This window comes from Bos grunniens, chromosome 7 (genome assembly GCF_055505025.1).
Source record: "Bos grunniens cultivar Pamir isolate PY7600 chromosome 7, Bosgru_T2T1.0, whole genome shotgun sequence".
Taxonomy (NCBI): Eukaryota; Metazoa; Chordata; class Mammalia; order Artiodactyla; family Bovidae; genus Bos; species Bos grunniens.
Window position 1 is genome coordinate 3,757,643 of NC_141171.1, and position 11,292 is coordinate 3,768,934.

Sequence of the window (11,292 nt, forward strand, 5' to 3'; positions counted from 1 at the left end):
AAAATGTCTATTTCATGTGAATTTGACAATCAATCTTTCCATCTTTTAAAAAAATATAGTTCTAACTTTACTGAATTGAATCAAATAGCTTGGGTAAAAGTTACAATATGGTAATTACTGATAAATTTAACATTTCCCTATTTAATCAGAGTTCTTATTTCATATTGCTTTATCATTTTTATTTTCTCTATGCATTTGTTTAAAGTCAATGATTTTTCTTTTGTTTTTCCTACCCTCTGCTTACTTTGAGTTTATTTTGCTCTTCTAATTTCTTGAACTGGAGATTTTAACGTGGATTTGAGACATTTCCTGTTTCACAATGTACATATTTAGTTTTATAAATTTCCCTCTTGGCATTCCTTTGGCTACATCTCATAAATTTTGACATATTGTATTTTGATTTTTAATGATTTCTATGTAGATTTAAATTCCTTGACAGTTCCTGTTTGAATCATGGATCATTATATATGTGTGTTCTTTAACTTGCAATTGTTTTGAGATTTATATCTTATTTTATTGACTGGAGATTGATTCCACTGTAGTCAGAGAACATGCTCTATATGATTCAATTCTTTTAAATGTACTGAAGCTTGTTTTATGACCCAGAATATGGCCTATCTCAGTGAATAACACATTGGTGCTTGAGAAGAATGTATATTCTGTTGTTGGGTTGATTGCCCTACAAATACCAACTGAGTGCTGTGAGTGTCACCTGGATCCCATTCATTGGTGCCATTGTTCCCCTATAAGCTTGTTGACTTTTAGACTAGTGGTATTGTTGGGGAGGGGTGTTGGAGTCCTAATCATAATTTTGGATTTCTCTATTTCTTTATTCACTGATATCAGTTTTTGATGAATACCCCATATCCAAGGTAAGAGAAACCCAAGTAAGACGGTAGGTGTTGCAAGAGGGCATCGGAGGGCAGACACACTGAAACCATAATCAGAAAACTAGTTAATCTAATCACATGGACCACAGCCTTGTCTAACTCAATGAAACTAAGCCATGCCCTGTGGGGCCACCCAAGACGGACGGGTCATGGTGGAGAGGTCTGACAGAATGTGGTCCACTGGAGAAGGGAATGGTAAACCACTTCAGTATTCTTGCCTTAAGAACCCCATGAACAGTATGAAAAGGCAAAATGATAGGATACTGAAAGAGGAACTCCCCAGGTCGGTAGGCGCCCAATATGCTACTGGAGATCAATGGAGAAATAACTCCAGAAAGAGTGAAGGGATGGAGCCAAAGCAAAAACAATACCCAGTTGTGGATGTGACTGGTGATAGAAGCAAGGTCCAATGTTGTAAAGAGCAATATTGCATAGGAACCTGGAATGTCAGGTCCATGAATCAAAGCAAATTGGAAGTGGTCAAACAGGAGATGGCAAGAGTGAAAGTCGACATTCTAGGAATCAGCGAACTAAAATGGACTGGAATGGGTGAATTTGACTTAGATGACCATTATATCTACTACTGTGGGCAGGAATCCCTTAGAAGAAATAGAGTAGCCATCATGGTCAACAAGAGTCCGAAATGCAGTACTTGGATGCAATCTCTAAAATGACAGAATGATCTGTATTCGTTTCCAAGGCAAACCATTCAATATCACAGTAATCCAAGTCTATGCCCCAACCAGTAATGCTGAAGAAGCTGAAGTTGAATGGTTCTATGAAGACCTACAAGACCTTTTAGAACTAACACCCAAAAAAGATGTCCTTTTCATTATAGGGGACTGGAATGCAAAAGTAGGAAGTCAAGAAACACCTGGGTTAAGAGGCAAATTTGGCCTTGGAATACAGAATGAAGCAGGACAAAGGCTAATAGAGTTTTGCCAAGAGAACACACTGGTCATAGCAAACACCCTCTTCAACAACACAAGAGAAGTCTCTACACATGGACATCACCAGATGGTCAACACCAAAATCAGATTGATTATACTCTTTGCAGCCAAAGATGGAGAAGCTCTATACAGTCAGCAAAAACAAGACCGGGAGCTGACTGTGGCTCAGATCAGGAACTCCTTATTGCCAAATTCAGACATAAATTGAAGAAAATAGGGAAAACCACTAGATCATTCAGGTATGACCTAAATCAAATCCCTTATGATTATACAGTGGAAGTGAGAAATAGATTTAAAGGACTAGATCTTACAGATAGAGTGCCGGATGAACTATGGAATGAGGTTCGTGACATTGTACAGGAGACAGGGATCAAGACCATCCCCATGGAAAAGAAATGCAAAAAAGCAAAATGGCTGTCTGGGGAGGTGTTACAAATAGCTGTGAAAAGAAGAGAAGCGAAAAGCAAAGGAGAAAAGGAAAGATATAAGCATCTGAATACAAGTTCCAAAGAATAGCAAGAAGAGATAAGAAAGCCTTCCTCAGCAATCAGTGCAAAGAAATAGAGGAAAACAATAGAATGGGAAAGACTAGAGATCTCTTCAAGAAAATTAGAGATAGCAAGGGAACATTTCATGCAAAGATGGGCTCGATAAAGGACAGAAATGGTATGGACCTAACAGAAGCAGAAGATATTAAGAAGAGGTGGCAAGAATACACAGAAGAACTGTACAAAAAAGATCTTCACGACCCAGATAATCATGATGGTGTGATCCCCTAGAGCCAGGCATCCTGGAATGTGAAGTCAAGTGGGCCGTAGGAAGCATCACTATGAACAAAGTTAGTGCGGGTGATGGAATTCCAGTTAAGCTATTTCAAATCCTAAAAGATAATGCTGTGAAAGTGCTGCACTCAATATGCCAGCAAATTTGAAATGCTCCACAGTGGCCACAGGACTGGAAAGGGTCAGTTTTCATTCCAATCCCAAAGAAAGGCAATGCCAAAGAATGCTCAAACTACCACACAATTGCACTCATCTCACACACTAGTAAAGTAATGCTCAAAATTCTTCAAGCCAGGCTTCAGCAATATGTGAACCATGAACTTCCTGATGTTCAAGTTGGTTTTAGAAAAGGCAGAGGAACCAGAGATCAAATTGCCAACATCCACTGGATCATGGAAAAGGCAAGAGAGTTCCAGAAAAACATCTATTTCTGCTTTATTGACTATGCCAAAGCCTTGACTGTGTGGATCACAACAAACTGTGGAAAATTCTTCAAGAAATGGGAATACCAGACCACCTGACCTGCCTCTTGAGAAATTTATATGCAGGTCAGGAAGCAACAGTTAGAACTGGACATGGAACAGACTGGTTCCAAATAGGAAAAGGAGTACGTCAAGGCTGTATATTGTCACCCTGTTTATTTAACTTACATGCAGAGTACATCATGAGGAGGGTTCTTTATAACTGAGCCACCAGGGAAGCTCTCATGAAATATATATATAGCTCTCATAAATACATATATATATTTATATATAGTGTATATATATATATATATATATATATATATAGTGGAACAAATCCTTCCATAGAAACCAAAAGGGAAAGGAAGATACATTGTTTCCTTCTTTGAAGCTAGACTGTTTGCAACTTCAAAGTAGCTTTTAGAAGGACCACAGCTACAGGTGTTCTTTACAAGTCACTAGATGCCTTAGCAACTTCCTATATCTTCCTTTTCCTGAAAGAATGTAACCAGAAAGCAAGTTCCTGTGCCTCACACATCCTGAGGCCAAAAAATATCACAGCATCAGAGTTTGGAACAAAGAGAGTTTACTGCAAGGCCATGCGAGGAGGTAGGTGGCTCATGTGTTTAAAACTCCTAATGTTTGTGGATGAAGATTTAGGAACCTCTCCAATGCCTTTGATCTGAGAGAGGGTGTGTCCTCTGGATTGGGTTGCCCCCTGATTGGATTGTCCAATCTCTTCGCCTATAAAAGGAGAATCAGAGGCAGAAGTCAGTAGACTTCAGCAAGTCTGCATCTCAGGAGTGGTCCAAGGACAGCTCTTGGAACTGGGGGAACCTGCACAGACCAGATTTCCAAGCCAGCCTCTTCTGGTGAGTGCAGAAACCACAAGAGAGTGTTCATGTATATCTTTTTACTTTTGTGCAGTCTCTTTATCAGGTAGTGGCCCTTAAAATAAGAAATTGCCTTATTAAAAGTTATTTCTTTGATGTTAGTATTAAGAAATATTCCACATTTTGTACAGTTTTGTGTATGATCCTTTCGTGGGATAATAAGCCAGATTTTTTTTTTTTTTAATAAAATCACTCTGAAGTAGAAGCAGTATTTGCTCTCAAACAGCAGCCTGTTTACATAGTTCTCTCTGGAAAATGTTTTACCCACAAAGTGCTTCGTTGGTTGGTTTGCTTTTCTTTCTTTTTAAAAATTCAGTTCTCTGCTGCATATGTCATCAGTTTTGCCTTCCCCAATCTCATCAGTTGTTATTAATGTTTTTCTTTCCCCTTACTTCTCTTCCTTCATATCTCCCTCTTTCTCTCTTCTGTCTCTGTGATGGCCTTATTGATTATTATAGTGCTTTATTGTGCCGAACACTAGCAAGCATTTTTTACTCCATCAGCTGTTTCTCTCCAGATACTGAGGAGCACGACAGAGAGAAGATGGCACCTCCTCCTACCAGATGCAAAGAGAACTCTGATGAGCAGTCCAGGGATCCCTCTACAGATAAAGCCGGCCCCAAGGAGTCACGCGAGAAGTACTGTGGCAGGGCTAGAACTCGAAAGTGGAGCAGCGCTTCCAGTGGTAGCAGCAGCTCCAGGTCTAGCAGCAGCTCCAGGTCTCCGTCCAGCTGTAGCACCAGCTCGGGCTCCAGCAGCGGCTCCAGCTCACCTTCAGCATCCAGCCGCTCAGGACGTTCCAGCACGTCCTGCAGCTCCAGCTCCAGCTCCAGCAGCTCCCCTGGCTCTTTGAAGCCTTCTTGGCATAGAAGAGGCAAGAGACAGCGGTCTCACTCCAAACAACCCGAAAAGGATGAAAAGGAAGGGAGAAGGCACAGCCCTTCCCCTAAACCCACCAAGCTGCACATCGCGAGACTCACCAGGAACGTGACCAAGGACCACATCCGGGAGATATTCTCCACCTTCGGGAGAGTTAGAGTGATTGACATGCCTGTAGAGAGGATGCACCCCGGTCTGTCTGATGCTTATGTGGAGTTCGAGACTCCAGACGGAGCTGAGAAGGCGCTGAAGCACATGGATGGAGGACAAATTGACGGCCAGGAGATCAGGGCCACCGCTGTGCCACCCCTCAGGCGACTCAGCCCTCACAGGAGAATGCGTTCACCGCCCCCCAGGTGGCGCAGGTCACCCTCACAGAGGAGGAGAAGGTCACCTTCCCCTTGGCTCAGGTCCCAGAAGCGCTGGCGACCCCGCTTCCCTCGCCGCCCCCTCCCCCAGAGCCGCTCCAGCTCCAGCTCCTCCAGAAGGTGAGGGCAGCAACTGCGGCTTATCCCAGGGCAGCAGAGTTCCCGCTGCAGTGGTGTGGGGTCGTGCTTGTAAAGATGCCCTGCACAGTTCTGGCTAGAAAACTCTGGTTCTAGTTCCCGAGAATCTGTTTAATGACAAAGCTAGCAGGGAGGAGCAGAGCGGGCCGGCTGGTGCAACAGCCCCAGCCTGGGAACTCGTTTTTCACAGATGACCTGAGGCCCGTTCCGGTGGCCTGATGCTGCCCTAACCTGTCCGCCTGCAGACTCCAGCAGTGATGCCATTCCTGTTAGCCTGGCCCTACTCTCCTGCTAGGGTCCTTTTCTGACCTCTAGAGTCAAATACCTCCTGTGATCTGCCCAAAATGGTTCTTTTCACATGTGTACATACACACACACAGCTCCCTTCTTCTCAGAAACTGGTAAGTTGAGAGCCAGCTCTACAGGGTCCCCATAGAACCACCCCGGTGGTCCTGCAGGTTACCAAGCATGTCCTTGCTTTTTCATCTTTTATTGTATAGTCAATACTATACATTTTGTTTTGTAGCTTTGTAATATTTTAGATAATGTTGTGTCTATACTTTGTTGTGTACAGTAAACATAATTGTGTTAAATAAATCTAGGATTAAAGTTGAAAAAAAAAACACCTTTTATCTCATCGACATTCAAATAAACTGCGGCAATGACTTTGTTCAATGAACTTCTGAATCATAGATTTTAGTCCACCTCTTGGCATGTAATAAGTGCACTGTAAATGGGAGGATCAATTGATTTTCCTTCAAAACCAGTAAATAATGAGTGTTGAAAGGGGTAGTGTTAATAACTATGGCAGGACAACAGGAATAAAATGATATTTTTAGTTTTTCACGCTAAAAACATCTCTGAAGACAGCAATGATTGATTTAAAAAAAAGAGCATACTGATTAGGTTAACATTTGAAGCAGATTATTGTGATTAGAGTGTTAAATGAATTAAGAGAGAAAGGATGTGAAATCATAGTGACAATTGACTGCAGTCTAACTGAAGTTGAGTGACTTTCTGAGAAAACTTTAGAAACTATTTTTGGAGGTTGAATGTTTTCTTTCAACAAAATATCTGAGCTCTTTAGAAGGGCAAAGTGAATAAGTTAGTCTGTCAATGTAAATCATTAAAACTCACATTACCCTTCTCTTCATAGGGTATCCAACTTAGTGAGAAAATCAACATAAAATGAAGAGATGATAATACACATACAATTCAAAATTAGAAAACTAGTGGAGAAAATGCAATATTAACTTTGATGACTGGGTCTGGAATGGTCACTCTGTTCAAACGATGTTTTGCAGGAAGACAGAAAGGTGCCCAGGATTGATTTAAGGGTGGCCGGAGCTCAGAGGCCGTAGCACCAATGCTGGGTCCCCCTGGAGGTGCTCCTAGAGGTATTTTCTGGAGCAGCACAGGCTCTCACCACAGAGCCAGGACAGGTCCAGTCTGCATCCATCCCTGAAATCTCTCTCATCTCCCTCAGCTATGGGAAATTGGGCTGAAGTAACCAAGGCCATGACAGAGAAAACTTGAGAACCCAAACAAATTTATAAACTCTTTATTGTATCTTGAACTTTGAAATCACAGAAGAAAATCTTAGTAAGTACTACCAGCAGTGGGGAGAACTTATCAGACTTATGCAGAGTTAAATCCAGAGCCTGTTGACAGAAGGCATAGCTGCCCACCTCTACTCACGCTCTGTCCTTCTATTTATCAGTCGCTCTTTGGCCCTCTGGAATCAGCCTTGTCTCTCCATACTGATAAAACAACTTTATTAAAACTGCACAAAGAGTTCCAGAAAATGTCATTCTTTTCCTTCCTGATACTGTCTCCCTGGGACTTCTGTAGCATGACACCTTTATTCCATGTTCTGTGTGTTCAGTGAAAATAATTATGTTTACTAAATGGAGTGTTTATAAGTAAAATGAATTGTTTATTTAATAAGCAATGATGTGTTTCTTGACTAATGACCAATTATGATGGGCCCAACACTGTGAGGGAGACAAGTTTCAGTGACTCAGACCTATTTTTGATCAGAGCAACAAACTTGCTGGCAAGTCATTTTCAGCATAAATTGTTTCCAAAAAACCTGTTCCTTCTTAAGAATCAAAATTCAAATCTAATTTTTAAGGATACCCATGTAGGACTTCCCTGGTGGTCCAGTGGTTAAATATCTGCCTGCCAATGCAGGGCACGAGGGTTTGATCCCTGATTCCACATGCCCTGGAGCAACAAAGTCCATGTGCTAGAAACAGTGAAACCAAGAACCTAGAGCCCGTGCTCTGCAGCAAGAGGAGGCACCACAATGAGACGCCTGGGCACAACTAGAGACTAGCCTGGCTCTCCACAGCTAGAGAAAGCCGATGGGCAGCAACGGAAGACTCAGCAGCCAAAACCAAAATAAACAAATAAATAACATTTTACAAAATGACATTCTTCAAAAACAATACCCACTTAATTTTTAGGTAACAGATAAAGACGTAACACATAGCATAAGTGCTAATTGATTTACAGTAAAATGTCTTCTGTCTGATTTAGCGTTTGGTACAAAAATGATTAAAAAAAAAAAAAAGGAGGCAACTCATGTTAAAAATGCAAGCTTAACAAAAATAAGCTTAAAAGCAAGCCTAACAAAATAAGATTTATCATATCAGATCAGTCGCTCAGTCGTGTCCGACTCTTTGCGACCTCATGAATCGCAGCATGCCAGGCCTCCCTGTCCATCACCAACTCCCGGAGTTCACTCAGACTCACATCCATCGAGTCAGTGATGCCATCCAGCCATCTCATCCTCTGTCGTCCCCTTCTCCTCTTGCCCCCAATCCCTCCCAGCATCAGAGTCTTTTCCAATGAGTCAACTCTTCGCATGAGGTGGCCAAAGTACTGGAGTTTTAGCTTTAGCATCATTCCTTCCAAAGAAATCCCAGGGCTGATCTTCAGAATGGACTGGTTGGATCTCCTTGCAGTCCAAGGGACTCTCAAGAGTCTTCTCCAACACCACAGTTCAAAAGCATCAATTCTTCGGTGCTCAGCCTTCTTCACAGTCCAACTCTCACATCCATACATGACCACTGGAAAAACCATAGCCTTGACTAGACGGATCTTGGTTGGCAAAGTGATGTGTCTGCTTTTGAATATGCTATCTAGGTTGGTCATAACTTTCCTTCCAAGGAGTAAGCGTCTTTTAATTTCATGGCTGCAGTCACAATCTGCAGTGATTTTGGAGCCCCAAAAAATAAACTCTGACACTGTTTCCACTGTTTCCCCATCTATTTCCCATGAAGGGATGGGACCGGATGCCACGATCTTCGTTTTCTGAATGTTGAGCTTTAAGCCAACTTTTTCACTCTCCACTTTCACTTTCATCAAGAGGCTTTTTAGTTCCTCTTCACATAATCTCTGTAGAATAGATTGTTTCTTAAGTGTAAGTAATGTAAGAAAATACTATAACTAAAAACACTAAATAATTCCCCAGGCTAGATTACCTTTGTAGAATTCAATAAAGAAATTCTGGCAAGCAGAAACTGAGGTGTACAAAGATATACAAAAATCTTTACTCTTGTCACATGAAACCCAATCTCTTATCCACAAAAACATTTATGCTTTTTGTTTTTGTCTACCAAGCATTTAATAGAGTGCAAATTTAATATAACAAAGCATCTTAGTTCAGAAACCGGGTTGACAGTGAAAGTGGCAAGTGGAATAGAGGACTGTCCCCACGCCCTGTGAACCACTTCCCAGGGACCATTCGGTTTCTACAAGACAGTCTTCTATTTTTCCTCTACTTCTCAAGAACATTCTTTCTGGCTCCTAGCTCTCTCTGCATCCTTGGCAAGCCTGTCTGCCCTCAAGGTGATAGCCAATCCCTCCCTTGCTGTCTTCCCTATCTGAGACTGTCAGCGAATATCTGCATCTCTTTCTGGCCATCTGCAGAGGGCCTGTGGGAGGAAAAGCCCCAATCCTGGGTCCATCTCTGCCTTATCTGAAGGCTAAGAGTGATGAGCTCAGGGCTGGTGTGCAGAGATCTGGAACCAACATGACCCAGGAATTCACCTGCAGTACCAGGACAACAACCCCTGAAACATTTGTGCTGTCCAAGGTTCTGAAAGGTTCTCCTTCAGAGTTGTAGGCCTGGAGCTTCTGCAGCCTCCTGAATGCACAGACTTGCTGCAGCTTCTCCTAGGGTTCCCTCGCATCAGTGGCCCCTGACCACATTGATGGGAGGTTATCTTTGTGACTGGCTTCTGGAAAGTGCATCCGGTCAGCCTCAGAGGAAGTACAGATCTATCATGACATCTCTGCTTGGCCTTGGCGAAAAGCTCTTGTCTTTTCTTCTCCAGTTTTTTGGGCATTATATTTCTTTTGAGCCTCCCCTTTGAAAACCAAATGAAATGTAAAATTTGAACAAAATGGGGGATGAAACCCTTGCCAGTCATGGAGAATGTTTTCAGCACATTTGGATAACCACACTGCACTCTCCCCAGTGAGATGAATCTCAAATTGCTCTGTGCATCACATTTATTCAAAGGATTGACAGAACTCAGATTTCTGGCTCTCAATGCCAGTAGTCTGGGGTGGAGACAAGAGATTGCATTTCCAAGCATTCCCATTGGATGGTGATGTTGCTAGTATAGGCACCACACATTGAGAACTGAATCCTCGGGCATCAAGCAGATATTCAAAAAACAGAAAGTTCCAGGTCATCAGTCAGTACCATTCCAGACTTTCCCCTACTCATCCTCCTTTGAGGATGTTTTCCTTTTCCCATCCCTGTCACTGTCAACAATACACAGGCTGGTCCCCTGAATCCAACATCACCAGGACAAAGAGATCACACGGTTCTTTGAATACCAAAACATTAATATCTTCCTGATATCTCCTTTTTTACTTTCCTTTAAAACACACAATCACCTGGTTTTCACCATCCTGTAGTACCACATCTCCAGTGTGATCATGTACCTCTCAACCCTCAGATACTTTGCTTTCAAACCCAAGTCCCATCTTCCCTCAAATATTCTCCTGCTTATGCCATAACTTGGAAAAGCCATATTCCCTTCATAAAGTTCCTTTCTTCCACTGTAAACAGCTAATTTCCTCCCTTCTTCCCCTCCTCCTGTCCCTCTCTCTCTTATCTCACTTAGTGATTGATGCTTCTTACGTCAGTCATGCTTTCACATTTATTCAACACATTCTTCCAGGCAATGCCGTCTGTTTCCCTGGCTTCAGATATTCTTAATGAGTGGACATGGAACAACAAACTGGTTCCAAATTGGGAAAGGAATACATCGAGGTTGTATATTGTCAGCTTGTTTATTTAACTTACATGAAGAGTACATCATGCAAAATTCTGGGCTGGATGAAGCACAAGCTGGAATCAAGATTGCTGGGAGAAATATCAATAACCTCAGATACACAGATGACACCACCCTTATGCAGAAGTGAAGGACTGAAGAGCCTCTTGATGAAAGTGAAAGAGGAGAGAGAAAAAGTTGGCTTAAACCTAAGCATTCAAAAAACTAAGATCATGGCATCCAGTCCCATCACTTCACGGCAAATAGGTGAAAACAGTGGAAATAATGGAAACAGTGACAGACTTTATTTTCTTGGGCTCCAAAATCACTGTGGATGGTGACTGCAGCCATGAAATTAAAAGATGCTTACTCCTTGGAAGGAAAGTTATGACCAACCTAGATAGCATATTAAAAAGCAGAGACATTACTTTGCCAACAAAAGTCCGTCTAGTCAAGGCTATGGTTTTTCCAGTGGTCATGTATGGATGTGAGAGTTGGACTGTGAAGAAAGCTGAGCACCAAAGAATTGATGCTTTTGAACTTTGGTGTTGGAGAAGACTCTTGAGAGTCCCTTGGACTGCAAGGAGATCCAACCAGTCCATTCTAAAGGATATTGGTCCTGGGTGTTCTTTGGAAG

At 42.2% G+C, this 11,292-nt stretch overlaps 1 protein-coding gene across 2 annotated transcripts; it reads left to right on the top strand.

The window, feature by feature from the left end:
• The first annotated feature begins 3,847 nt into the window (after nucleotides 1-3,847).
• Nucleotides 3,848-6,285, top strand: LOC147368033 (uncharacterized). Of its 2 annotated transcripts, none has more exons than XM_086408121.1 (2): nucleotides 3,848-3,955; nucleotides 4,494-6,285. In XM_086408121.1, the coding sequence occupies exon 2, from the start codon at nucleotides 4,520-4,522 to the stop codon at nucleotides 5,345-5,347; it is 828 nt and encodes a 275-aa protein (XP_086264247.1). In that variant the 5' UTR covers nucleotides 3,848-3,955; nucleotides 4,494-4,519; the 3' UTR covers nucleotides 5,348-6,285. The 2 variants fall into 2 exon arrangements, with proteins under 2 accessions (XP_086264247.1, XP_086264248.1); XM_086408122.1 differs by having other exon boundaries at nucleotides 3,854-3,955; nucleotides 4,480-6,285.
• Nucleotides 6,286-11,292: the final 5,007 nt, after the last annotated feature.

What these genes read in the sequence shown, in the direction of transcription:
- LOC147368033 (XM_086408121.1), top strand. Translation starts at nt 4,520, where the DNA reads ATGGCACCTCCTCCTACCAGATGCAAAGAGAACTCTGATGAGCAGTCC.